The sequence below is a fragment of the Dipodomys merriami genome, unplaced genomic scaffold (assembly GCF_024711535.1).
Source record: "Dipodomys merriami isolate MVZ:Mamm:240054 unplaced genomic scaffold, mDipMer1.0.p SCAF_42, whole genome shotgun sequence".
NCBI lineage: Eukaryota > Metazoa > Chordata > Mammalia > Rodentia > Heteromyidae > Dipodomys > Dipodomys merriami.
Window position 1 is genome coordinate 3,713,229 of NW_027205826.1, and position 25,048 is coordinate 3,738,276.

General features: G+C 48.2%; 1 protein-coding gene across 2 annotated transcripts in view; it reads right to left on the reverse strand.

Moving 5' to 3' along the window:
• The window catches only part of Pecam1 (platelet and endothelial cell adhesion molecule 1), a 44,594-nt gene that overhangs the window by 15,624 nt on the left and 3,922 nt on the right, over positions 1-25,048 (reverse strand). For both annotated transcript variants that reach the window (XM_069993086.1, XM_069993087.1), the window contains exons 3-12: positions 22,472-22,765; positions 20,224-20,529; positions 19,337-19,612; positions 16,770-17,018; positions 15,036-15,311; positions 11,274-11,561; positions 9,411-9,518; positions 7,931-7,958; positions 5,577-5,650; positions 3,679-3,741 (exon numbers count right to left, since the gene is read on the reverse strand). In XM_069993086.1, the coding sequence (XP_069849187.1) occupies positions 3,679-3,741; positions 5,577-5,650; positions 7,931-7,958; positions 9,411-9,518; positions 11,274-11,561; positions 15,036-15,311; positions 16,770-17,018; positions 19,337-19,612; positions 20,224-20,529; positions 22,472-22,765 (1,962 nt within the window). The remainder of the gene's footprint in view (positions 1-3,678; positions 3,742-5,576; positions 5,651-7,930; positions 7,959-9,410; positions 9,519-11,273; positions 11,562-15,035; positions 15,312-16,769; positions 17,019-19,336; positions 19,613-20,223; positions 20,530-22,471; positions 22,766-25,048) is intronic.

Here is a 25,048-nt window from a genome sequence, read left to right on the forward strand (position 1 = left end):
AGACCCGCAGCTGTTTGTTCCTGCTGTCAGCGCCATTTCCGCATGTGGCTTTATTTTGGCTTCTGTTTTTCTCTGAGTTACTAGAGAAAGACATGGCGTCCACGTCATGGGGTTTTCCCAGCAATCAATCAGTCTTGGAGCAAACAGGCAGTTCCTTCCTGCCCCTCCTCCAACCCCCAGTGGTCCGCTTTGGCCAGTGGCCAGCCAGGGTTAGATCTGGACAGGGCGTAAGGAGTTCCTGCCCATCCCGTCCTCCACAGATATGGCCTTGACCACAGGGAACTGGCTTGGCCAAGTCCAGGTCAAGTTTACTCATTGCTAGCCTTGAACCCACAAAGCCCTTTCTTCCTCTAGTAACACCTCGCTCCCCACATGTGGGAAGGCCTGCCCTAACTCACTGGATGAGAAAACTCAAGGTTTCTAGAAGGTATTTTCCGAGAGCACAAGTGCTTCCTTCTTCGGCTTCCTTAAACCCAAAGCTTCCCAGGCTGCGTTAGTGTCACTTGGTTCGGTCAACAGCGGAGCATGCGCAGGGCCCGGCCCTCCCTGTGGGGTCCTCGGCCTGGTGCCAGAGCCCAGGTACAGACTGTGAACGTTCATCTCCTGGTCCTCTGCCATCAGAACAGTGGGGTGTGGAATGAAGGAGACAGCAGGATTTTTTTCTGCTAGGTCTTGAACTCAGGGACTGAGTGCTAGCCCTTAAGTTTGTTCACTCAAGGTTGTCGCTCTACCATTTGGAGCCACACCTCCATTTCCAATTTTCTGGGTGGCTAATTGGAGAGAAGAGTCTCACCGACTTTTCTACCTGAGCTGGCTTCGAATTGTGAGCCTCAGATCTCAGCCTCCTCAGTAGCTGGGATTACAGGCGTGAGCCGCTGGCGCCGGATTTCACTCCTGCTTCTTATTGTTCTGCCCTCTTGTGACCCTTGCTCTTTCCCTCCAAACCTGGCATTCTTCCATTAGGAAGAGGAAAGTTGCTACCTCTGGAGCCATGCCCAGGTTGCTCAGGGATGGAAGGATGTGCCATGCTTAGGCTGGACTAAGCAGGGCTGGTGGGGAGCCTACTATCGTCCCATGGATCACAGCCCCTGGGCACCAGCCCCCTGTGCTGTCTCATTCTTGGGCATCTCACATTCAACCTGATGGAATCAGCTCTCACCACTAGCTCATGTCTCCCAACCTCAGACATGGCCACCATGTGCTTATTCCAGCAAGAAACATGTGGAACTTCTGCTGTGCCCTGTGTTGATCATTCAATTCTCATTGATTTGTCTGCAAACTACATTATTATCCATCTCTTGCCAGCTCTCAAATAGTCTCTCTGCTTCCATTCTTTCCTCCTTTGATCCTTTTCTTTCTTAAAAGGACTTGGAGTCTGCCCCTGTCTGCCTAATGTTTCCAAAAACTCCCTGATCTAGTCTTGGGGCTTGAACTCAGGGCCTTGAGCTTCTTTTGCCTCAGGGCCTTGAGCTTCTTTTGCCCAAGGCTAGCATTCTACCACTTGAGCCACAGCACCACCTCTGGCTTTTTCTGTGTATGTGGTACTGAGGAATGGAACCCAGTGCTTCATGCATGCAAGGCAAGCGCTCTACCACTGAGCCACCTTCCCAGCCCATCCCTGATCTATTTAGAGGATGGAAAAAAACCCTGTATGCTTGAGCCCCAAGCCTGCTCCTCCCCCAGCTCCATCCATGTCCTTTCTACCCTGACTCTGCAGACACACAAGCCTCCTTTCAGATTTTCCACTCTAGCCCAGGCTGGCCTCACTTGTGAGGCCTCTGTCTCCCATGTGCTGAGATTACAGGCATGTGCCACCCCATCTAGCCAGATTTAAAATGAGCCAAGATAGGAACCATCTCACACATCTCATACCTGCCCTTCCTATTCCCTGGAGTCCCCCCAGCTCTCTCGCTCTCTCATGTTGGGGCGGGGGGGGGGAGGGGAGGCGCCTTCTTTGTAGCACCAGGCTCCAGCTTGCATGCTCCCTCTCAATGAGACTTCCTTAAACCACCCAAAAAGGTCATTGAACTCCAATCTGTTCTTTTCCCAGGGCTTAAATCACCAGGTGCTATCGACCCTCAGTTGCCTTGCTTTTCCAGCTCTTGAGGCTGCACGTCCATGGTATTCATTATTCATTATGTCAATAAGGGATTCACTTTCCCATAAAACTTCAAGCCTGCCTGTTCCCTGCCCCACCCAGGTCCAGCAGGTACTTAGAAGTGGGACGCTCTTCAGATAGCTCAGGGTCTACCCCTGGAGGCTGTTTCTGACTGGCGACCACAGGAGAGAGACCCAGCCGTCAGTACACGACCTAGGGACCATACGGGGCAGCCTTGGCAGGAAGAGCACAAGTTCTTCCAAGATCATGGAGCAGGAGGTGGCATCAGGCTGGGCACTGGTGGCTTACGCCTGTCATCAAGCTCCACCAATGACAAAGAAAAAAGAGAGAGGTGGCTTCAGGTCACTATCACCATGTGATTCCTGACTCTGGGCCCAGCCTGGAAAACTTCCCAGACCTGTCTGGCCGAGAACACAGCCTGGCCTCAGCCTTGGTGGAGAGGGAGCTGGATGGCAGCAGTCCCGAACTTTCCAGTAGGGCTGGGTGGCTCTGGGTGTTTGCTTTTTTTTGTATGTGTTTTGTTTTGTTTTGTTTTTTTGTCTTTGAGTTCGCAGGAGCCTGAGTGAGCTAAGGAGAAGAAGGGTTAGGAGCTGCATTTTGTATTTTTAGGTACCCAAAGCAGCTTTGATGGGCTGGGTATGGTGGTTTGTACCTATAATCCCAGCTATGCAGGAAGCATAGGTAGGAAGATTGCTGGTCATGAGCCAAAAAAAAAAAAAAAAGTGAGACCTAGATGGAAAATAACTAAAGCAAAAAAGGGCTAGGAGAATGGTTCAAGTAGTACAACACCAATCTAGCAAGCTCAAAGCCCTGAGTTCAATGCCTCGTGTTGCCAAACACACAAACCAAAAAGCAGCTGAGATGGATGTTTTAGTATGGGCTATGGAACACGCCCACTCTGCCTCAGTTTCCTAGTCCTGATGCAGAGATCGGGACTCCCCGTCCTTGAGAAAACCAACACACGCAAACACAAAAGCCCAGGCACCCATCCATTCACTCTGAGAGGGACTGTCTGTCCCCAAATGTCCCTCCATACCTTCCAATGTGCATTTGATTGATACATGGCCTTGTGTCCTAACACTGTTTTCCAGACACTGGAAGAAAGCCAGAACACCCAGAACAGGACCCTCTTCTCTTCTTTCCTCCTCTCTCCTTTCCTTTCCTTTCTTTCTTTTTGCCAATCCTGGGGCTTGAACTCAGGGCCTGGGCATTGTCCCTGAGCCGCTTTGTGCTTAAGGCTAATACTCTACCACTTAAGCCACAGCACCACTTCCAGCTTTTTCTGTTTATGTGGTACTGAGGAATCGAACCTAGGGCTTCATGCCTGCTAGGCATGCTCTACCACTAAGCCACAGTCCCAGCCCAAGGCTGCTTTCATTCACAGAAATGAATCTCTCATCTCCGAGTCATGGCACTTAGTGAACACTTAATGCGGGGTACCCCACATCAATAGTATCCTAATTCACGATTATCACCATGGTGCATCATATGCCTTAGGTCTGCTGACCAACCCCTCTTCCTAGAGCCCTTGTCACTGAGCGCAGGTGAGGGGCGCTTACCTTGGCGGGGCTCCACGGAGGAAACTTCCACTTCAGTGTACTCCACGTCCACGCTCAGAGGGTCTGTGAAGGAACCACAGCAGGCTGCATTAAGACAGCATCGCTTTGGCGGGGGGCGAGAAATGGACGGACATGGGGGTACATGAGGGATTTCGATTGGAATTTCTGTTCAGGTACCCTAAATATTGAGGGGTACACAGGCTTAATTTCATCCTAAGTGGATGTGAAACTTCAGGTTATGGTAGGCAAGATAAGCACTGAACTGGCTTGGATGGCAGTCAGGGCCTTGGGGATATTGGTCCCCTCTCTGACGGACTGCTACCCGGATGTGGGTGGAGCCTAAGGTCTGATCTTGAACAATGAAAGGACTGGTAACAGTCAGTAGATACAGAAGACAGCCCACGGTGAGCAGTGAAGGCCTGCTCAGCCATCGCTAAAAATGCCAGAAAAGCCAGGCACTGGCGGCTCACACCTGTCATCCTAGCTACTCAGGAGGCTGAGATCTGAAGATCGCAGTTCAAAGCCAGCTCGGGAAGGAAAGTCCATGAGATTCTTATCTCCAATTAACCACCAGAAAAACTGGAAGTGGGGCTGTGGCTCAAGTGGTAGAGTGCTCGCCTTGAGCTGAAGAGCTGAGGGACAGCGCCCAGGCCCAGAGTTCAAGTCTCACGACCAACCAAAAAAAAAAAACATTTCAAGGAATATAAGCAACACTTAAAACAGTGCATTTTGCTAGAATAGAAGAAACATTTGCCATCTTCAAGTTCAAGAATGTTTGGAGTGAATTTTATTCAATGCCAATTCCTCACAAGTCCCTTTTCTCACCAGTTCATCTGGTTCTTTTCTTCCTCGTGATCAACGGCCTACCTCTGACATATTTTATTTTTTAAATAAGTTTTTTATTGTGAAAATACTGTGCAGAGGGGCTTTCCTTAGTTTTTACACTCAAGGCTGGTGTTCTACTACTTGAACCACATCTCCACTTCTGGTTTTTTGGTAGTTAATTGGAAAAGATAAGAGTCTCACAGATTTTCCTGCCTACGCTGTCTTTGAAGTTCAGCCCTCAGATCTCAGCCTCTTGAGTAGTTAGGATCAAAGGTATGAACAAGGGAAGGACTGGCAACAGTCAGTAGATACAGCTTTGTTTTTATGTAAAATTTGCTAATAAAAATGTGAATAATTACTTTTGTTTTCATTTAGTGGTTTCACTGCATCGTTTCCAACTTTGTCATACCCTGACTGAAAAATAATAAATAGGATAAGTGACAATGGCAATTCTAGGTCTATCTATCTATCTATCTATCTATCATCTATCTATCATCTATCTATCATCTACCTATCCATCTTTATTTTAGTACTGGGGTTTGAACTCAGGGCCTTGTGCTTACTAGGAAGTCACTCTACCATTTGATCTACACCCTCAGCTCCCCTTCCCCATTTTGCTTTTATTTTCCAGGTAGGGTCTCATGCTTTTTGTCCAAATATGGACTGTAATCTGACTCACTATGTTTCCCACATAGTTGGGATTAGTGGCATGCTCCACTATTTCCCTCTGTGGCAAAGTAAAACTGTCTTATGTGTGTAATAATTGCATCTGAGAAGATGTTTTATGCAAATGATCTAATTTGACATCTGGTCTCTGCCTTGCCAAATCAGAATGATTACTTTGGGGTGGTGTTCAGTCAAGGTTTTAGAATCATTGACTATTTTTCATTCCAAAGGAAGGTGGTGAAAACAGGACAAAATGTTCTGCTTTGCTTTTTATAAGTTTTTGTTTTGTTTTATTAGCTCACTCTCTAATGGCTGATTAGATAAGTCCTGGAACTGGAAGCCAAGCTGTCACTCTACCTTTAGCCCCGCCCACTCAGTTCTGTAACTCCAGGAAACTAGAGCTTTACCATAATGGCTGTTGGCTTCCATATTGGGCTCTGGCACCTTCTCACTGTTGGAGTTCAGCAGTGGGGCTGCTGGCCTTCAAATGAAAGAGTAAAAGGGAAATTAAAGATATGTGCAGAGATTTGCGTACAATTTTTTTTTTACAGTTTCCACCCAAATGAGCAAAAATCATCAAAGGAAGATCAGGAGAAAGCAGCAAGAGTTTTCCAAAATCAAGAAAGCTTTCTTAGCCAAGAGCTGGTGGCTCACACCAGTAATCCTACTCAAAAGACTGAGCTGTGAGGATCAAGGCTGAAGCCAGCCCGAGCAGAAAAAGTCCCTGAGACTCTTATTTCTCTGGGCCTGGGCGCTGTCCCTCAGCTCTTCAGCTCAAGGCAAGCGCTCTACCACTGAGCCACCTTCCCTGAGACTCTTATTTCCAAGAAACCACTCAGAAAAAGCCAGAAGTGGTGCTGTAGCCCAAACAGTAGAGCCCTTAGCTTTGAGCAAAAGCAGCTCTGGGGACAGAGCCAAGGCCCTGAGTTCAAGCCTACAACGGACCAAAAAAAAAAAAAAAAAGAAGAAGGCTTTCTTAACTCTCCCATGTAGAAAATAGAATACACTTTTCAACTCTAAGATTACTTCCAAACTGGTTTTGGTTGAAATAAATGCTGGCGTCAAACAGCACCCAGCGGCCGAGAGCCTTTTATCTGGCCTCTCACTGTGCCTGGACCCTTATTCTGAGCTACTGCTTCTCTCCTCAGCCACCATTTCCATACTCTCCAGTTTTGAACTTGAAGAACAGTAAAGATTGTAAAAAAAAAAAAAAAAAATTTCTGGCACTTGAGCCACAGTTCTACTTCTGGCTTTATGGTAGTTCATTGGAGATAAGAGTCTCACAGACTTTCCTGCCCTGGCTGGCTTTGAACCATAATCCCCAGATCTCAGCCTCCTGAGTAGCTAGGATTATAGGTGTGAGCCACCAGTGCCTAATTATAAAACATTTTATTTTAAGTCCAACTCTTCTTTTTCTTTGTTTTTGGTCGGTCATGGGGCTTGAACTCTGGGCCTGGGCACTGTCCCTGAACTCTTCAGCTCAAGGCAATTGCTCTACTACTTGACCCACAGCACCACTTCTGGTTTTCTAGTGGTTTATTGGAAATAAGAATCTCACCGACGGGCTGGGAAGGTGGCTCAGTGGTAGAGCACTTGCCTTGCATGCATGAGAACCTGAGTTCAATTCCTTAGCGCCACATAAGCAGAAAAAAAAGCCAGAAGTGGCACTGTGGCTCAAGTGGTAGAGCGCTAGCCTTGAGCTGAAGAGCTGAGGGACAGTGCCCAGGCCCAGAGTTCAGGCCCACAACCAGACCCCCCCCCCCAAAAAAAAAAAAGTCACAGACTTCCCTACCCGGGCTGGCTTTGGACCTCAATCCTCAGATCTCAGTCTCCTGAGTAGCTAGGATTACAGGTGTGAGCCACAGACTCCCAGCCAACTCTTCTTTTTCTAAGTAAGCAAAAATAAATAAATAAATAAATTTTAAAAATTAAAAATTTCCCACCTATCATGATAGTCTCATAAGGAAAAGAGGGTTTAATAAACAATCATCTAGCTCAGCACTGGTGGCTCATGCCTAATATCCTAGCTACTCAGGAACTGAGATCTGAGAATAGTGATTCAAAGCCAGCCTGAGAAGGAAAGTTCATGAGATTCATCTCCAATTAACCAGCAAAAACCTGGAAGTAGAGCAGCAGCTCCAGTGGTAGAGTGCTAGCTTTGAGTGAGAAAGCTTGATGACACTGCACAGGTCCTGAGTTCAAGTCCCAGGACCAACACAAAAATAAAAACAAAGAATAAATAAACAAGAATCTTGGAAAGACATAATCTCAGTACTAAAGTCAAATCCTTCCCTTGAGAAGAGAGTTGGCAATCTTCCATTATAACATACATGTGTGTGCGGGCACACGGGGACACACACACACACACACACACACACACACACACACACACACACACACACGGCTCACACCCAAGGCTCTTATCTTTCTGTGCTTGCCAGGAAAACTTCACACACACACACACACACACACACACACACACACACACACACACACACACACACACACACACACACACACACTTCACACACACACACACACACACACACACACACACACACACACACACACACACACACACACACACACACACACACACACACACACACACCCCAAGGCTCTTATCTTTCTGTGCTTGCCAGGAAAACTTCCTAATGTCCACGCCCTCCCTCTAGTCAAGCCCAGCTACACCCACAGTGTGGCCACACCCACAATGATGCCACACCCACAACATGGCCCCGCCCATGGGGGGGACACTGACCTGGACATCTCCACAGGCACTTGCTTGGCTTTGAAAAAGAAAGAGAAATGGAGGTCAGTATAAGTGTACAAGGGAGGAGCAGACATTTCAATCACTTTTGGCTTTCCTTAAAGATCATACACCCATAAAAAGGAAAAGAATGCTAAATACTCATTCTTCAAAAGGAGTCGAGGAAACTCAAAAGACAGGAAGGAAGAGGTGTTTTCTTTGTGTCTCCCTCCTTTCACCCCCCTCCCCTGCCCCCACAGCAAAGCTAGGAATCAAATCCAGGGCTTCATCCTGTGTTGTACGGCTGAGCTGTATTCCCAGCCTTTCTCTTGGGGGCTTTGTGTGCATGTGGGACAGTAGGATTTGAACTCAGGGCCTTATACTTGCTATATAGGTGCTATACCACTGAGTTACACCAGTTCTTTTTTTCCAGTTATTATTTTGAGATAGGAGGTCTCCCCTCCTTTTTGGGGGGGTGGGGGGCACTGAGATGAAGTCTCTCCAATTTTCCCCCCAGACTGGCCTAAAACCTAAATCCTTCTAATCTTTGCTTCTCACCTGGCTGGATGATAGATAGGAGACACTGGACCCTAACTATTGCTGTATATATAGGGATTGGTCTCTAGCCACCATCCTCCCAATCTCAGCCTCCCAAGTAGCCAGTATTACAAGTGTCTCTTGGCTCTCGTATCAAGAATTTTCACATAATTTCCTCAAATAATGTGACTTTTTTTTTTTTGGTCGGTTGCAGGGCTTGAACTCTGGGCCTGGGTGCTGTCCCTCAGCTCTTAGTTCAAGGCTAGTGCTCTACCACTTGAGCCACAGCGCCACTTCTGGTTTTCTGAGTGGTTTATTGGAGATAAAAGTCTCATGCACTTTCCTGCCCAGTGGCTTTGAACCATGATCCTCAGATCTCAGCCTCCTGAGTAGCTAGGATTACAGGCATGAGCCACCAGTACCCTGCTAATGTGACATGTTTTGATGCTTTAGCCAGAAGTGATTTGACTGAGTAAATGGGAGACATTCAGTTGTGTGTGTGTGTGTGTGTGTGTGTGTGTGTGTGTGTGTGTGTGTGTGTGTGTGTGATACCTACTCTGCCAATTCCAGGACTAGATGTGGCTACACCCCATATGAAAATGCAACTTCATCCTGTTTCCTGTTTCTCCTGATTGGCTAGGAAAGCCCTCACTCTGATTTTTGCTCAAGTAAATTCAAGGATGGCTATGGAGCTGTGGTTCAACAGGTAGAGCACCAGCCTTGAGCAAACAGAACACACAACCTAAGCAAGAGTTCAAACCCCAGTACCAGCACAGAAACAAAATTCAAGAAATAATAAAATAAAACCAAGGACACAACAAGTCCACCCCTCTCCAAGCCAGAATCTTTGCTTCCCTGACAGGAAGTCTCACCGATGCTGCCTCGGGGCTATGGCTGGCTTCCTGGCAAGGATCCCCTGTCAGAATGGAGGGAAGGATCTGGAATCTGGACTCACCCTTGGCTTTCTTCAAAATGTAGCATTTGGCTCCAACAATCAAGGTAGCGATTATCACCCCAATAACAACCAGTGCGATGAGGCCTTTCTTCCAGGGGGCAAGAAACACTAGAGATGGGAAAGAGGAAGCAAAGGAAAGATTTAGGTTCTTTCTTTGCCTGGGCACTGTTCCTGGGCTTCTTTTATTGAAGGCTCTATCACTTGAGCCACAGCACCACTTCCAGCTTTTTCTGTATATGTGGTGCTAAGGAATCAAGCCCAGGGGCTTCATGCATGCTAGGCAAGCACTCTACCACTAAGCCACATTCCCAGCCCAAGAGTCTTGTTTATACACCAAGTAAGGCTGATTTGTGCAATCCTCCTAACTGGCACCTTAGTTATCTGAGCTTCCCTGAGGCTTTGCCCTCAGCTGCTTCAGAAAGAGTTGCTTCTGTTCTAACCTTAGTCGGCTATGATCTTCAAGGAGAGATCAAACTATCTTTGCCCAGGGAGGGTTCATTTTGGGATGTCCTTTCAACCCACATACTTCTCAATAAAACTATCCTCCACCCAGCTAGTTGGGCTCTTCTAAACAGGTCCCTTCTGTGTGACCCAATCTCCTTAGCCATAGATAGCCCGTGAGTGGATACATGTGTGCCTTAAGGCGAGTCCATTCAATTGGTAATCTCTCTTCAAAAATTTGGAGTTGATGGGGCTGGGAAGGTGGCTCAGTGATAGAATGCTTGCCTTGCAAGCATGAGGCCCTGGGTTCAATTCCTTAGCACCACATAAACAGAAAAAACTGGAAGTGGTGCTGTGGCTCAAGCGGTAGAGTGCTAGCCTTGAGCTGAAGAGCTGAGGGATAGCGCCCAGGCCCAGAGTTCAGGTCCCAGGACCAGCCCCCCCCCAAAAAAAATGTTGTTGAGACTGTATGAAATACTTATTTTTTTTTGACAGTCCTGGGGATTGAGTTCAGGGCCCGAGTGCTGTCCCTGAGTTTTTTTTTTGCCGGTCATGGGGCCTGAACTCTGGGTCTGGGCGCTGTCCCTCAGCTCTTCAGCTCAAGGCTAGCACTCTACCACTGGAGCAACAGCACCACTTTCGGCTTTTTCTGTTTATGTGGTGCTGAGGAATTGAACCTAGGGCCTCATGCTTGCAAGGCACGCACTCAACCGCTGAGCTACCTTCCCAGACCGCTGAGTTTCTTTTTCTTAAGCTCAAGGCTAGTGCTCTACCACTTTGAGCCATGGCTCCATTTCTACTTTTCCAGTGGTGAACTGGAGGTAAGAGTCTCAAGGACTTTCCTGCCCAGGCTGGCTTCAAATCACAATCCTTAAATCTCAGCCTCCTAAGAATTAGCTAGGATTACAGATGTGAGCCACCAGGTGCCTGGCTACTTCTGATTACTTGTAGCAATCAAGTCCTTCTCCTTTGGGTAGCCGTTCAACTTCTCTTTTTAACTAAGTTGAGTGAATTGTTTTGTTTCGTTTGTAAAGACTTGATTCACTTAGTCCTCCATTACAAGAGCTAACTTCCCTGTCTCTCCCTCTTGCAGGAAGTGGTTTTTGTTTAGTTTTGTTTTTAAATGCCAAGCCGCTGGTGGCTCAGGCCTGTAATCCTAGCTACTCAAGAGGCTGAGATCTGAGGATCTTGGTTCAAAGCCAGCCTGGGTAGGAAAGGCCATGAGATTCTTATCTCCAATAAACCACCAGAAAACCGGAAGTGGCGTTGTGGCTCAAGTGGTAGAGCTGAGTTGAGGAGCTGAGGGACAGCGCCCAGGCCCAGAGTTTAAGCCCCATGACCGATGAGAAAAAAAAAAGTGTTTTTTTGTCCTCCTGTGAAGCCCACTCTGCCTTCGTGGCCATTAATGAGACCCAGACTCACCTTTGACTGTCAAAGTGTTGCTTTGGGGGCTATTTTGGGCGAGGCTGGCTCTGTTGGAGGCCGTGCAATGGTACTCTCCCTCCTGTTCCTTGCTAGCCTGAGGCTTGCGCCAAAATGCGTGGGTCTCATTGGAGATGATTTGATAGAAAGGGCTGTTTTCCTTTTCTTTGTAAAACCTGTATGTGATCGGAGCAGTCCCTTCCTCCACGGAGCATTGAAGCACCATTTCCTTCCCAGATTCCACCTCCTCACTCAACAGGATGGAAAGTTTGACCTGGACCACCGGAGCTGGAAAGTGGGCAGAGGATTAGCACTGAAGAAAGAAGTTGGGGGGGTGGGGGGAGTGGGGACACTGAGTATGGTTGCGCATACCTGGAATCTCAGCACTCAGGAAGCTAAGGCAGGAAGATGGCAAGTTCAAGCCTGGGTTACACAGTAAGACCCTGTCTCACAATGTCCCCAAATAAAAATATATAAATAAATCAAAAGAAGAGATGCAGAGTAGAAACACAAAATGGATACTGCTCACAGCCAACTGGGCCCTGGGGCTGTGATTGACACTTGGGCTGCAATTTTGTTTACATCATTCCTTTGTTTAATCTTTTGTTATAGTCGCGTCTAGGACTAGCCCAGAAGTCAGTCGGGACACCTTCTCCTGTCATCAGTAATTATTAATTAAACACAGGGTCCCTAGGCCCTTCCTTTACTTAGGATGGAATATTCAGCACCACTTGAGAGTTCTGTTGGGTTGGTGGGGGGGGGGGGGAGAAAGAAAAAGATCACACTAATATCCCTGACCCCTTGAAAAAAAGTTAAAATATGTTCTTAGTGACATCTAACCCCAGGGCTGGGAAGGTGGCTCAGCCGTAGAGCGCTTGCCTTGCATGCATGAGGCCCTGGGTTCGATTCCTCAGCACCACATAAGCAGAAAAAAAAAGCCGGAAGTGGCGCTGTGGCTCAAGTGGTAGAGCGCTAGCCTTGAGATGAAGAGCTGAGGGACAGAGCCCAGGCCCAGAGTTCAGGCCACACGACCGGACCCAAAATAAATAAATAAATAAAATGACATCTAACCCCAATAGCCTCTTGGTGAAATAGGCTAAGGTTATAGGTTCCTGGCTAGGTAGGATCAACGCCCCTGAAGTCAGCTTGAAGAAGTTACAGAAGATGGACCTTCGCCCATCAACCCCCTGTTAAGATCAAGAGTCCAGAGTCAGTTTTAGAAAAACAAGGCAAAATAGATAAAATAATAATTATTATTTTTTTAGAAAAAGGCATAAAAAATAGTGCTAACAGGTGTCTAAGTGTGGAGACTGCATCTGTCAGAGATGGTTACAAGACTAAGCCTTCTGTGTCTGTTTACAAAATTAACTTGTTAGTAAAAAAAAAAAAAGTTGTGATTTTGGTAAATTGTCCTGGACTATTGTGTAAACAGTCTTAAAAACTAATGGGGTCAAAGCCTGCTAAGCCTATGCAATGTATCCTTAACCAGTCTGTATAGAAACTTGCAGCCCAGCATGAAGTGTGACAGTCCCTTGGAGCCACTGAGAGACCCTGCTGCTGCTGCTGCTGCTGCACACCTTAATGAGTAAAGTTTGAAGACAGCCTGATAGTCACCTAGAGGAAATCTACATCGTCACCTAGACCACCTCCACTGTGGTAAAAGTAGACTGAACTCCTGCCTGGTTCCATCACCTGAGACTGCATCCAGGTTGAAAGCTGCTAAAACTAAGATCTGGTGGGACATTCTTTTGGGTGATATCCAGAAACCCTCTCTCTTCCCACAGTGGATATGGGGGTCAAGGATATCACTGGCTTGCTTGCCTTAGGCACTTCAGTGCATAGTGACTGGAAATCCACTCTATAGTCACAGCCTGGTTTGGCTATGGTATGGCAATAACCTGAGTGTGTTATCAATGCAGGTAGTAATGAGACCCAGCCCTGCTCTTAGCCTTAAAATCTAGCAAGCTTCTGCATCCCAGTGGTGCCTGGAGGCTGTTCTGAGATAACGTTGTACTTGGTTCCACAAGCCAGGGGGGAGGAGGGCGGTGAAATGGGCAGTTTTAAACTCTAGCCACAAAGATGCTCAAGGAATTGAAAAGAAGAGGAGGGTAGTAAAGAAAGCCTTGGGAAAGGAATTGGGGAAAAATTGGTATCCTCTGGATAAGAAAGGATTTGAAAAGTAAGGATTGTCTTAAAATGTTTGTAAAGAAGACAAACCCCAAAAAGTTTAAGTATGTAGCAAATGGTATGATATGTCTTTAAAATTGGAGCTTATGAATACAGCTGGTATAAAATTAAGTTAGCTGTGATATATGGAGTCAGGACTGAAAAAAAAAATGTAAGGGCCTTTGGTACTGTTAATTTTGTTATTCACAACCGGACCTTGTAAAAAGAGATCAGCCCAGTCCATTTATTAGTTCTGAGATCCCAATACCAAACTGTAAATATAAAAGACTGTGCCAATTCGGGGACCATGATTGCTCCCTGACGCTCCAGAAGAGGAGGGAATGAGAAACTAATGAGAGAACAAAGTCACTCTATCTTGCTCAGGCCACGTTTTATATTTAACTTTTTGCCTTTGATCTAAGCACTGTTGATCAAGGTGTTTTTGAGAAGTGCCATTATGCCGAGAGGTATTATTAAGTGGAAATTGACCAGAACCTGCACAAATTACAGGAAAGAGCTGTGTGTACCGAAACCACCAGACCACAACTACCCCCCCGCCCACGGTCCATCGGGTCGTGTAACTCCCGCTGATGCTAACCGCCCTGGAATGGTACCCCTAGCCCCGAGCCAGTCGTACTCATATGTAATTTTGCTTAAACACCTGGTCAATGTAACTTTTTGTGACTTTGTGGTTTTTGCCTTTATAAACCCTGCTGGAATGTCACTGGGATCTCCTCCCTCTGAGTGCATAGGACGAGGCCTGAGCCTTGGCTTGTTCTGAATAAACCTAGCATTTTGCTCATTGTCTGAGTCTCCGTGGTCTCCGGTGGTCTTTGAGGAGTGGGCATCTCACCCTGCCAGCATCTGCTTTTTCTCCTTTCTCCTTTGTGACTTACATCCTTACTACCCACTTTCTCATTTCTCCCATCTCTCTCTCTCCCTCTCTCTGCTTGCTTTTTCTTTTCATTTTTAGATTTTTTTTAAAGTCTTCAGCATTATTTGTTTGTGTATGTGGTACTGAGGAATCGAACCTAAGGCCTCACGCATGCAAGGCAAGCACTCTACCACGGAGCCACCGTCCCAGCCCTTCTTTCTTTTTTCATTTTGGAGCCAGGGTCTCATTATGTAGTCAGGCTGGTCTAGCTAGAGCTCCTGTTCCTCCTGCCTTCACTTTCCAAACGTTAGAATCAGCCGCAGGGGCCGCCCATCAGGCATGGCTAAACTGCTGGCTGTTGCAAACACACCTTGGAAGAAACCCAAAAGGTCACCTGACCCTCACACCATCATCCTGCCGGGTATATTCAGTGATGCATGTTAGTGGGGCTGGGGTTATATTCTATTTTATTTTTTGTGCCAGTACTGGGGCTTGAACTCAAGACCTTGTACTCTTGGTTGGCTTTTTTGCTCATGGCTGTTGCTCTACCACTTTAACCATAGCTCCATTTCTGGCTTTTGGCTGGTTAATCGAAAACAAGAATCTCACAAACTTTTCTGCTAGGGCCGGCTTTGAAGCTCAGTCCTCAGATCTCAGCCCCCTGAATAACTGGGATCTACCGCACCCAGCCTGGTCATTGTTTTCCTAACAGAGCAACTTACCGATCACCTTGACCTTCAGAATGTCACTGGCCATTTCCGGGTGGGAATGGCAATTATCCACAGTGCACTGGTACACTGCATCTTTGGCTGGTTTATCAATAAAGACTGCAGGCTCGTTTGAGTATATCACAGAAGTCTGGAACACATCCATGGCTTTTAAAAGGCGGTAAGTAATGGGTAACGTTCCATTTATTGATTGGCAACTGACTTTTAATGTATGTCCTTTGATGATCTCAGACCTGGCATCATGAGAAATACTGGGCTTGGAGAGCTTTTCTAGAATAACAAAAGGAAATACCATGTAAAACAACATTGAAGGGCTGGGAAGATGGCTTAGTGGTAGGTAGAGTACTTGCCTTGCAGGCATGAAGCCCTGGTTCAATTCCTCAGTACCACATACACAGAAAAGACCCGAAGGGGCGCTGTGGCTCAAGTGATAAAGTGCCAGCCTTGAGCAAAAGAAGCCCAGGAACAGTGCCCAGGCCCTGAGTTAAAGACCCAGGACAGGCAAAAAAAACCAAAACAAAACAACAAAAACAACCGCCATTGAAGCAACACATCTCCAAAAACTCTGAGCGTGCAGTCTGGTCCAGGTACCAGTAGCATCAGCAACACCCAAGTGCTGTTTGGAGAGGCAGAATCTCGCTGCCTCCCTAGCCACCGAAGCAGAGCCCATGGTTCTTTGTTGTTGTTGTTGTTTTGTTTTGTTTTGTTTTGTTGGTAGCCCAAGGGGCTTGAACTCTGGGCCTGGGCTCTGTCCCTCAGCTCTTCAGCTCAAGGTATAGCTCTACCACTTGAGCCACTTCCGGTTTTCTGGCAGTTAATTGAAGATAAGAGTTTCCCAGACTTGCCTGACTGGACTGGCTCTGAACCTAGATCCTCAGATCTCAGCCTCCTGAGTAGCTAGGATTACAGGTGTGAGCCACCGATGCCAGGCAATTTCTTTTTTGTTGTTGTTAGTAATAGGGTTTGAACTCAGGGCCTGGGCACTATCAGTGAGCTGTTTTGCTCAAGATCAGGGCTCTATCACAGCTTCACTTCTGGTTTTTAGGTGGTTAATGGAGATAAGAGTCTCAAGCACTTTTCTGCCCAGGCTGGTTTTGAACAGTGATTCTCAAATCTCAGCCTCCCAAGAAGCTAAGGATTACAGGTGTGAGTCAGCAGCGCCCAGTAGAACTCCCATCTATTTATTATTTTGGGGGACTGGTCCTGGAGCTTGAACTCAGGGCCTGGGCACTGTCTCTGAGCCTCTCTGTGCTCAAGGCTAGCACTCCACCATTTGAGCCACAGCGCCACTTTCGGCTTTTTCTGCTTATGTGGTGCTGAGGAATCCAACCCAGGGCTTCATGCCTGCAAGGCAAGCGCTCTACCACTGAGCCACCTTCCCAGCCCCTTCCCATCTTCTTAATGTGTAACATGGACTGAGCCAGTGTCCTCTCTGTCTTGCTAACTGGGTTCCCTGCTCCAGAAACCAACCCAGAGTCACGTGAACCATAGTCACAATAAAGACTTGAACTTGATCTTCGCTCACATTGTTTTCACGTTGCCTCTCTTTTGGGCTCTGAGCAGGCATTACCCACTCGCTCTGCCTGGGCCTTTGATGTCCTGTCCCTTGCCCCCCTCCTTCTCTCTCTCTCTCTAGGTCTGGCCCTGCCTGGGTCTGATCTGCCTTCACACTGGAGCAGGTGTCGGCTGACAGCGCCCTGCCTGCCACGTGATCGATTGCACACTCACCGCACACTGTGATTTCAACCGTGTTGCTTTTTTTGACCACTTTGCCGACGCCCGCCGTGCAGGAGTATACCCCGCTGTCCCACTCCGTGGAGATCTTGGTGAACTCCGGACTCATCGATACGATGGTGTCTCCCTTCTGGATGGTGAAATCGGCTGGCAGCCCTCCCAAGACAGAGCAGGACAAGTTCAGCTTTTCCCCCTGGTCCAGGTGGGTAGACAGCGATTCCAGCTTCGGCTTGGGAAACAGTTCTGAAACAGAGCGAGAGGAAAGGGGACGAGATGCAGCTGGACATCGCTCCCAGCGCTGCCTGGAGATGCTGGCGGGCCCGCTGTCCCACGCTCCTGCAGGTCTTCCTTCACTTCTCACGGCTCCTGAGCGCACCCATGTCTGAGATTCCAGTATCAGCCAGGAGAAGCTTTCAGATATGTTGGAACCAGGCATCAGTGCCTCACACCTGTAATCCCAGCTACTCAGGAGACTGAGATCTGAGGATCCTGGTTTGAAGCCAGCCCCAACAGACAAATCTGCCAGAGTCTTATCCCCCGTGAGCTAGCAAACAGATGATGTAAAGGTATGAATCAAGTGATGGAACGCCAGCCTTGATGGATAAAAGCTAAAGGACAGATCCCCCGCTTTGAGTTCAAGGCCCAGGAACAGCACACACACGCATGCATACATACACATGCACATGCAGGTGTGCATGCATGAGACATTTTGAAACTTGTAGCAAGTCATGATTCATGCATGCATATATTTACTTGTTTACTGACATACTTCATACCATATTTACTGCAGGAAATCTGTCTGTCTGTCTATCTATAGTATTAAGTATTTTAGAGAGAAATAAAGCCAGGGAAGAAGAATAGGAGTAAGGGGACTTTTTTCCTCCTCCTCCTCCTCTTCCTGTTCCTCCTCTTCCTCCTCCCCCTGTTCCTCCTCTTCTTCTCCTCCTCCCCTTCCTCCTCTTTCTCTTCTTCTCCTCCTCCTCCCCTTCCTCCTCCTCTTCTCCCCCCTCCTCCTCTTTTCCCCCCTCTTCCCCCTCCTCCTCCTCCTCCTCTTCCTCTTCTTCTTCTCCTCCTCTCCCTCCTCCTCCTCCTCCTCCCTCTCCCCTCTCCCTCCTCCTCCTCCTCCTCCTCCTCCTCCTCCTCCTCCTCCTCCTCCTCCTCCTCCTCCTCCTCCTTCTTTTTGCCAGTCCTGGGGCTTGAACTCAGTGCCTGGGCACTGTCCCTGAGTTTTTTTGTTCAAGGCTAGTGCTCCACCACTTGGGCCACAGTGCCACTTCCAATTTTTTTTTTAGTGTTAATTGAAGATAAGAGTCTCAGGGACTTTTCTTGCCCAGGCTGGCTTTGAATTGTGATCCTCAGGTCTCAGCCTCCTGAGTAGCTAGGCTTACAGGTGTGAGCCACCAGCACCTGGCTAAGAAGGATCTTTTAAGTGATGGATTTGGAAATCAAGCATGCATAATGGTGACTTTTCTTCTGCCATTTAAGCAATCCTGGAATTACAAGTCTCAGTGTACACATCTGTAAAATGGGTATCATAGCATCTACTTCCTAGAATGGTCTGTGAGCACAGTATTCGCAGTGAGAAGTTATTGCTATTCTTTTTGTTGTTGTTGGTCGTGGGGCCTGAACTCTGGGCCTGGGCGCTGTCCCTCAGCTCTTCAGCTCAGGACCAGCGCTCTACCACTTGAGCTACAGCACCACTTCCAGCTTTTTCTGCTTATGTGTGGCTGAGGAATCAAATCCAGGGCCTCATGCATGCAAGGTAAGCACTCTACCACCCAGCCATCTTCCCAGGCCCATATTGCTATTATTCTTGAGTTCACAAATGCTCTCATTCCCAACCCTGACTCGATCTGTGTCTGTGCTTGGCCCAGAGAAAGATGAATGACGTCTGATCATACACACATTAGCCAACCCTCTTTGAGTGTTTATTCTATGCAAGGTGACACACTAACACACCATAGTCTAGCCATCTCTCTCAGCAGCCATCCTAACAGTCCTAGAAAGGTGGGCGCCATCCGAACCTGGCCTCTCAGAGCTCAGGCGAAGCTAATAACCCGAGGACACAGGCTAGGGAGCGGCTTGCTTGGGCTTGGCACCAGAGCTGCCAATCCCACAGCCACCATAGCAGCCCGCATGCTGCCTGCTCATGAACTTGTCTCCATGACTCCCAAAGCCCAGCCGGAGCTGAGACATTCACACAAGCAGAGGCAAAGACCAATCAGCTAGCCAGGCGCTCAGTGGTCATGCCTATAATCCTAGCTACTCATGAGGCTGGGATCTGAGGATCCCAGTTCAAAGCCAGCCTGGGCAGGAAAGTCTATAGACTGTTATCTCCAATGAACCACTAGAAAACCGGAAGTGGTGCTGTGGTTCAAGTGGTAGAATGATTGCCTTGAGCTGAAGAGTTCAGGGACAATGCCCAGGCCCCGAGTTCAAGACCTCTGACCAAAAAAAAAAAAAAAAATCAGCTCGTGGTGGCTACCGTGGCTGACAGCACAGACGGCACAGGTGTTGGCGAGCCTGCCACTGCCCAGCAGATCTTCGCACAGCAGCCCTACCTGTGATGTTGACCAGGACGCTGCTGACCTTGGATATGCGGCTCGATTCTACCTTGCACGTGTAGTTACCGTTGTCCTCCACCATGGCCATGACTGAGTACTCGGCCTCGCTGCCCTCTTTGGTGGTGGCCACGATCTCCTTGTCCTTCTGAATGATGATTTCTGGGAATTTGTGGGCCAGGTGCGTCACTTGAATGGTGCATTTGATGTGAACCTGGTCACCTTCTGTGATTACCCCTCGGGGGCTGATGTGGAACTTGGGAGTAGAGAAGGATTCTACAAGAAAACAAGACAAGCTGGTTTCAGCACGCGTCAAGCCTGGGCCCTGATTTATTTTGTTTGTTTGTTTCTTGCTGGTTTTGCTGCTCCCCTTTTCCCAATCTATGTCTCCCCAATTAACAACTCCTCCATCTTTTGTTCAGCACTGGGGGGGGGGGGGGTCCCCGCCTGTAATCTTAGCTATTCAGGAGGCTTGAGATCTGAGCATTGTGGTTTGAAGCCAGCTGCCTGGGCAGACAAATCTGATTCAGCAGTACAAAAGCTAAAAGTAGAGGTATGGTTCAAGTGGTAGAGCACCAGCCTTGAGCTTTGTTAACTCAAGGGAGGGGGAGAGGCTTCGATTTTGATGACCAGCACACAAACAAAGCTCTCAACTTGTTTCTTTTTTTTCTTTGTGTGAGTTCCTTTCCTTTGGGCTCAATTGTGTATCTTGAGCCATTTTTCTTTTCTCTTTGTGTGTGTGAGTGAGAGAGAAGAGGGGTGGGGGGAGGGGAATAGACAGGATTGAATTCAGAGGAAAGGCCTAGTCCCTCTCCAATTCTAGCGCTTTCTCCCTCTCCCCAACCACACAGCACGAAGAAGAGCGAGAAGAAGAGCGAGCTCCTGACCCGTCACGGTGACCAGTTCACTCCTGATAGAGTCCGAAGTCTGCACGGGGAACCCAGACATGATCCTCGCTTGACAACGAAACACTAAAACGTGATCCTGCTCCTCAATGGAGAAGTTCAGTGTCACAAAATTCTGGTTCTGAGACGTCTTCTCTCTTCTCTGCTTGACAAGTTTGGTATCGAGTTCAACTTTTTCAATGGTGAAATGCATTGGTGGCTTTTCCTCTGGGACAGAACAGCCGACGGCCACCACCCCGCCTTCGATCACCTCCTTTTTATCCAGGATCACCTGGGGACTGGACACGCCTTGGGAGGAAGAGAAGGACCAGTGAGTAGCAGTTGGAGCTAGTGGCACAGCCATGGTTGTCGCTGACCCTTTGAGGATTCTTTCTTCCTCTCAGGTAGTCACTGACCTGTATGAAATAAGCCAGGTGCTGGTGGCTCACACCTGTAATCCTAGCCACTCAGGAGGCTGAGATCTGAGGGTCTTAGTTGGAAGCCAGCCCAGACAGGAAAGTCCTGGAGACTCTTTATCTCCAATTAGTCAGGGGGAAAAAAAAAAGCCAGAAATAGAGGTATAGCTCAGGCGGTAGAGTGCTAGCCTTGAATGAAAAAGCTACATGAGGATGCAAGGCCCTGAGTTCAAACCCCAGCACTAGCACAAACACACACACACACACACACACATATATAATATAAAAAATATTCAAGGCATGGTAGGTATTTTCCAGTTTATAACCCCTGGGAAGGTAGTACGGTCAGATCCTCAACTGATCCAGTTTAAAGAAAATAAAAACGTCCCCCACGGTATAACCCCTGTTTTCACGATATTTGATGTGGGAATAATTTGTGGCGGGGAAGGGAGAAAACAAATTGCTTAGATAGGGATACAGGTGGACCCATTACAACAATGAGATGTACAAGACATTATGTCGGAAAAACAAACTTTACAATTTTGTCCGGGGGTGGGGGGGTGGGGGGGTGGAAAGGAGGAAAGGGGGAGGGGAGATGGGAAGGGATGGGAAGGGGAAACAAAGGAGGCAACAATGCTTGATAAGAAATGTACTCATTATCTTGTCCATGTAATTGTAACCCCTCTGTACAGTATTTTCACAATAAAATAATAATAATAATAAAAAGAAAAACCTCAACAACATCCAGGACTTAGTGAATTTATGGTTATTGTCATTTATAGAACAGCAACCACAGGTCTGAGTTGGCTTTAACTTAGTCCATGGACATTTACTGTTTACTCAGAGCCAGTGTCTTTGGATGTAACTTTCACAGTGTGGACGAGCGCAGATGTGAGAGCACACTCATGCGTTCTTAATGACAGGACATGTTCTGCTAAGTGACTTTTTTTATTGGGGGGGAGGGCAGTCCTGACCTTGAACTCGGGGCCTGGGCTCTGTCCCTGAGCTGCTTCTTTTGCTCAAGGCTAGCACTCTACCACTTGAGCCACAGCACCATTTCCAGTTTTTCCTGTGTATGTGGTACTGAGGAATCAAACCCAGGGCTTCATGAATGCTAGGCAAGCACTCTACCATTAACCCACCTCCCCAGTCCTGCTAAGAGACTTTGTCGTGTGAATACAATGTTTTTAGCCAAACTACAGTGGCACTGCCGTGCTAGATGATACAGTATTACAGGACCATCGCGAACACGGATAACGTTGATTGAAGCGACAACACTCGCTGCATGATCATAATTGTTGTAAAACACACGGTGTGACACCTTTTAACTCTCTCTGTAACTCCCAGAGCTGGGTGCCTTGTTATAATTATCTACTAGTGAAGATTCTGAAGGTTAGAATGGTTAAAAGACTAAGGAACCCAGATAGAGAGACAGAAGAATCTAGTGACTTGGCAACTTTTGCTATGTGGCTTTTCTGCAAAGAAAATCCTATTGTAGGGACTGGGAAGGTGGCTCAGTGGTAGAGCGCTTGCCTGGCATGCATGAGGCCCTGGGTTCGATTCCTCAGCACCACATAAGCAAAAAGAAAAAAGCTGGAAGTGGTGCTGTGGCTCAAGTGGTAGAGCACTAGCCTTGAGCTGAAGAACTGAGGGACAGCGCCCAGACCCAGAGTTCAGGCCCCATGACCAGGCCCCCCCTCCCCCCAAAAAAATCCTATTGCAGTTGGGCGTCGGTGGCTCACACCTGTGATCCTAGCTACTCACGAGACTGAGATCTGAGGATTGCAGTTCAAAGCCAGGCTGGCAGGAAAGTCTCTAGACTCATTTCCACTCACCTTCCACCACCAGCCGGTATTCCTGCGTGGTTTTCTCCTTGTTATTCAGAAGCACGGTGCACTTGTACGTCCCTGCGTTATGGACTCGCGCTCTGGGGATGAAGAAGCTCTCGGTGGTCTGGGAAGAGGAGACATTGTGCAGCATCACATCTTCCTTGTAGAAGAGCACCGAGTGCTGGGGTCTGACGGCCGCGGTGGTACTAATGTCCACCACGCACTGCAGGGTCACGTTCTGCCCGTTAAGCACCGTCCAGTTGGGCAGGCTGTTCATGTGGACGCTGTTGATGGTGAACGCTACATGCAAACGGAAGGAGGGCAGACATACCTGTTACCTTAGCAACAGCATCATCCTGGTGACCTTCAGTGTGTGTGTGTGTGTGTGTGTGTGTGTGTGTGTGTGTGTGTGTGTGTGTCTGTTTGTGTCTGTGTCTGTGTCCATACTGGAGCTTGAACTCAGGGCTTTGTGTTCTTTTTTGGCTTTTCTGGCTCAAGGTTGGCACTCTACCATCTGAGTATGTCTTCAGTCCCCTCCCTGGTACTTTTCTTTTGTGGGTGTGTGCCAGTCCTTCGGCTTGAACTCAGGGCCTAGCGTACTGTCCTTTAATGTTTTCTGCCCAAGGTTTGCAGTCTACCAGTAGAGCCACACCTCTGGTGGTGTTAGTAGGTAATTGGAAATAAGAGTCTCCTGCTCAGGTTGGCTTTCAACTGAGATCCTCAGATCTCAGCCTCCTGAGCAGTTGGGGTTAGAGGCGTGAGCCACCAGCGCCCGGCTCCCTCCCTGGTGCTTTTATCTTGAAGGAGCACCAAGCCAAGGTGACACCGGTGGGTGGCATGGGTCCTTTAAGCTGCCTCCAATTATGTGCACGTGTTTTGTTTTTCTTTTCTTTCTGGAATGAGGTCCCCAGCATTACTGACAGAGCACTAAAAGATTCCAGACTTGTGCTAAAGGACAGGATTGCAGAAAACCCAGAGAAGTGAGATTTTTTTTTTGCCAGTCCTGGGGCTTGAACTCAGGGTCTGGGCACTGTCCCTGAGCTTCTTTGGCTCAAGGCTAATGCTCTAGCGCTTGGGCCACAGCACCACTTCTGGCTTTTTCTGCCTATGTGGTGCTGAGGACTCGAACCCAGGGCTTCATGCATCTGAGGCAAGCAATCTACCACTAGGCCAATCCCCAGCTTGTCAAGCGGGAAAGAAAAAGATTAGTGGAGAAGGAATCAAAGTCAAAAGGAGATATCCAAAATCTAAAACCAGGGGATCTAGCTCCCTCCATCTCGGGACCATCAGCCCGCAGGTCCCTGGGGAGAGCAGGCGTGTGACTCAGCTGGCCACCTGGCTCTCAACCCAGAAATGACTCAGAAAGAAGAAGAAGCGGGGGAGAGGAGAGGAAGACAAGGAGGGGCCATCTACTATTGTCAGGAAAATGACAGGGTCGCACAAACATGGAGTCCCTGATGCATTTCTTTCTGTGTTTAACAAACATGCCAACCCCTGTTCTGCTCACGTTCTCATTCCCAAGACAGCCAGGCCAGGTGCTGCACTTCCCGGGTAAACGGAAATCACCCCTGCTGTCCAAGACCCCCTGGGCCAGTGGAGATCCAGACTGCTATCGATCAACCAAGTTAGAGACCCTGAAGACAAGCGTTGCCCATGAGAGACCCAGGACAGTGGGAAGGAAATGTCCCCCAGACGGAGAACAGCATGTTCCAAGGCACTGGGGCATGAGGACTTGATACAGTTCAGGTACAAACAGTTCCTGAGAGGCAGAGCGTGCGGCTGGGGAGGAGGCAGGCTGTGGGAATAGTGCCAAAGGGGAAAGTCAGGCCTGCCACGTGGGCAAGCTGGGTCACGTGGGTCTTTGGGAGGGGGCAAGGTATCCAAGATACTAGTCCGTGTTTAGAAAGACCACTGCGACCAGGCACCAGGAGCACACTCTCGTAATCCTAACTACTCAGGAGGTTGAGATCTGAGGATCATGGTTCAAAACCAGCCTGGACAAGAAAGGTCATGAGACGCTGATCGCCAATGAACCACCAAAAGGCTGGAAGTGGAGCCATGGTTCAAGTGGCAAAGTGCTGGCTTGGGGGGGGGGGGCTGTGAAGCCCAGGGACAGCGCCCAGGCCGAGTTCAAGCCCCGGAACAAAAGGCCGCTGTGACACAAGATCAAGGCCAGGGAACAGACCCAGGGTAGAGGAATTCAGGTGAAAAATGGATGTGCTCAGGCAGGAGGTCCAGGGAACTCAAAAGGATTTGTTTTGGGGTCAAAGGCAACATTCTACACTTAGATGATGCAGATGGTTTACTGCATTTATTATATGCTTTGTTTTTTTTTGGGGGGGGTGTCCTAGAGCTTGAACGTGGGGCCTGGATTCTAACCCTGAGCTCTTTTTGCTCAAGGCTTTGAGCCACAGCTCCACTTCCAGTTTTCTGGGGGTTCATTGGAGGTAAGAGCATCACAGACTTTCCTGCCTGGGCTGCCTTTGAACTGCGATTCTCAGATCAGATCTCAGCCTCCTGAGCAGCTGGGATTACAGGTGTGAGCCACTGGCGCCCAGCTACGCTTTGTATTATTTCACCACA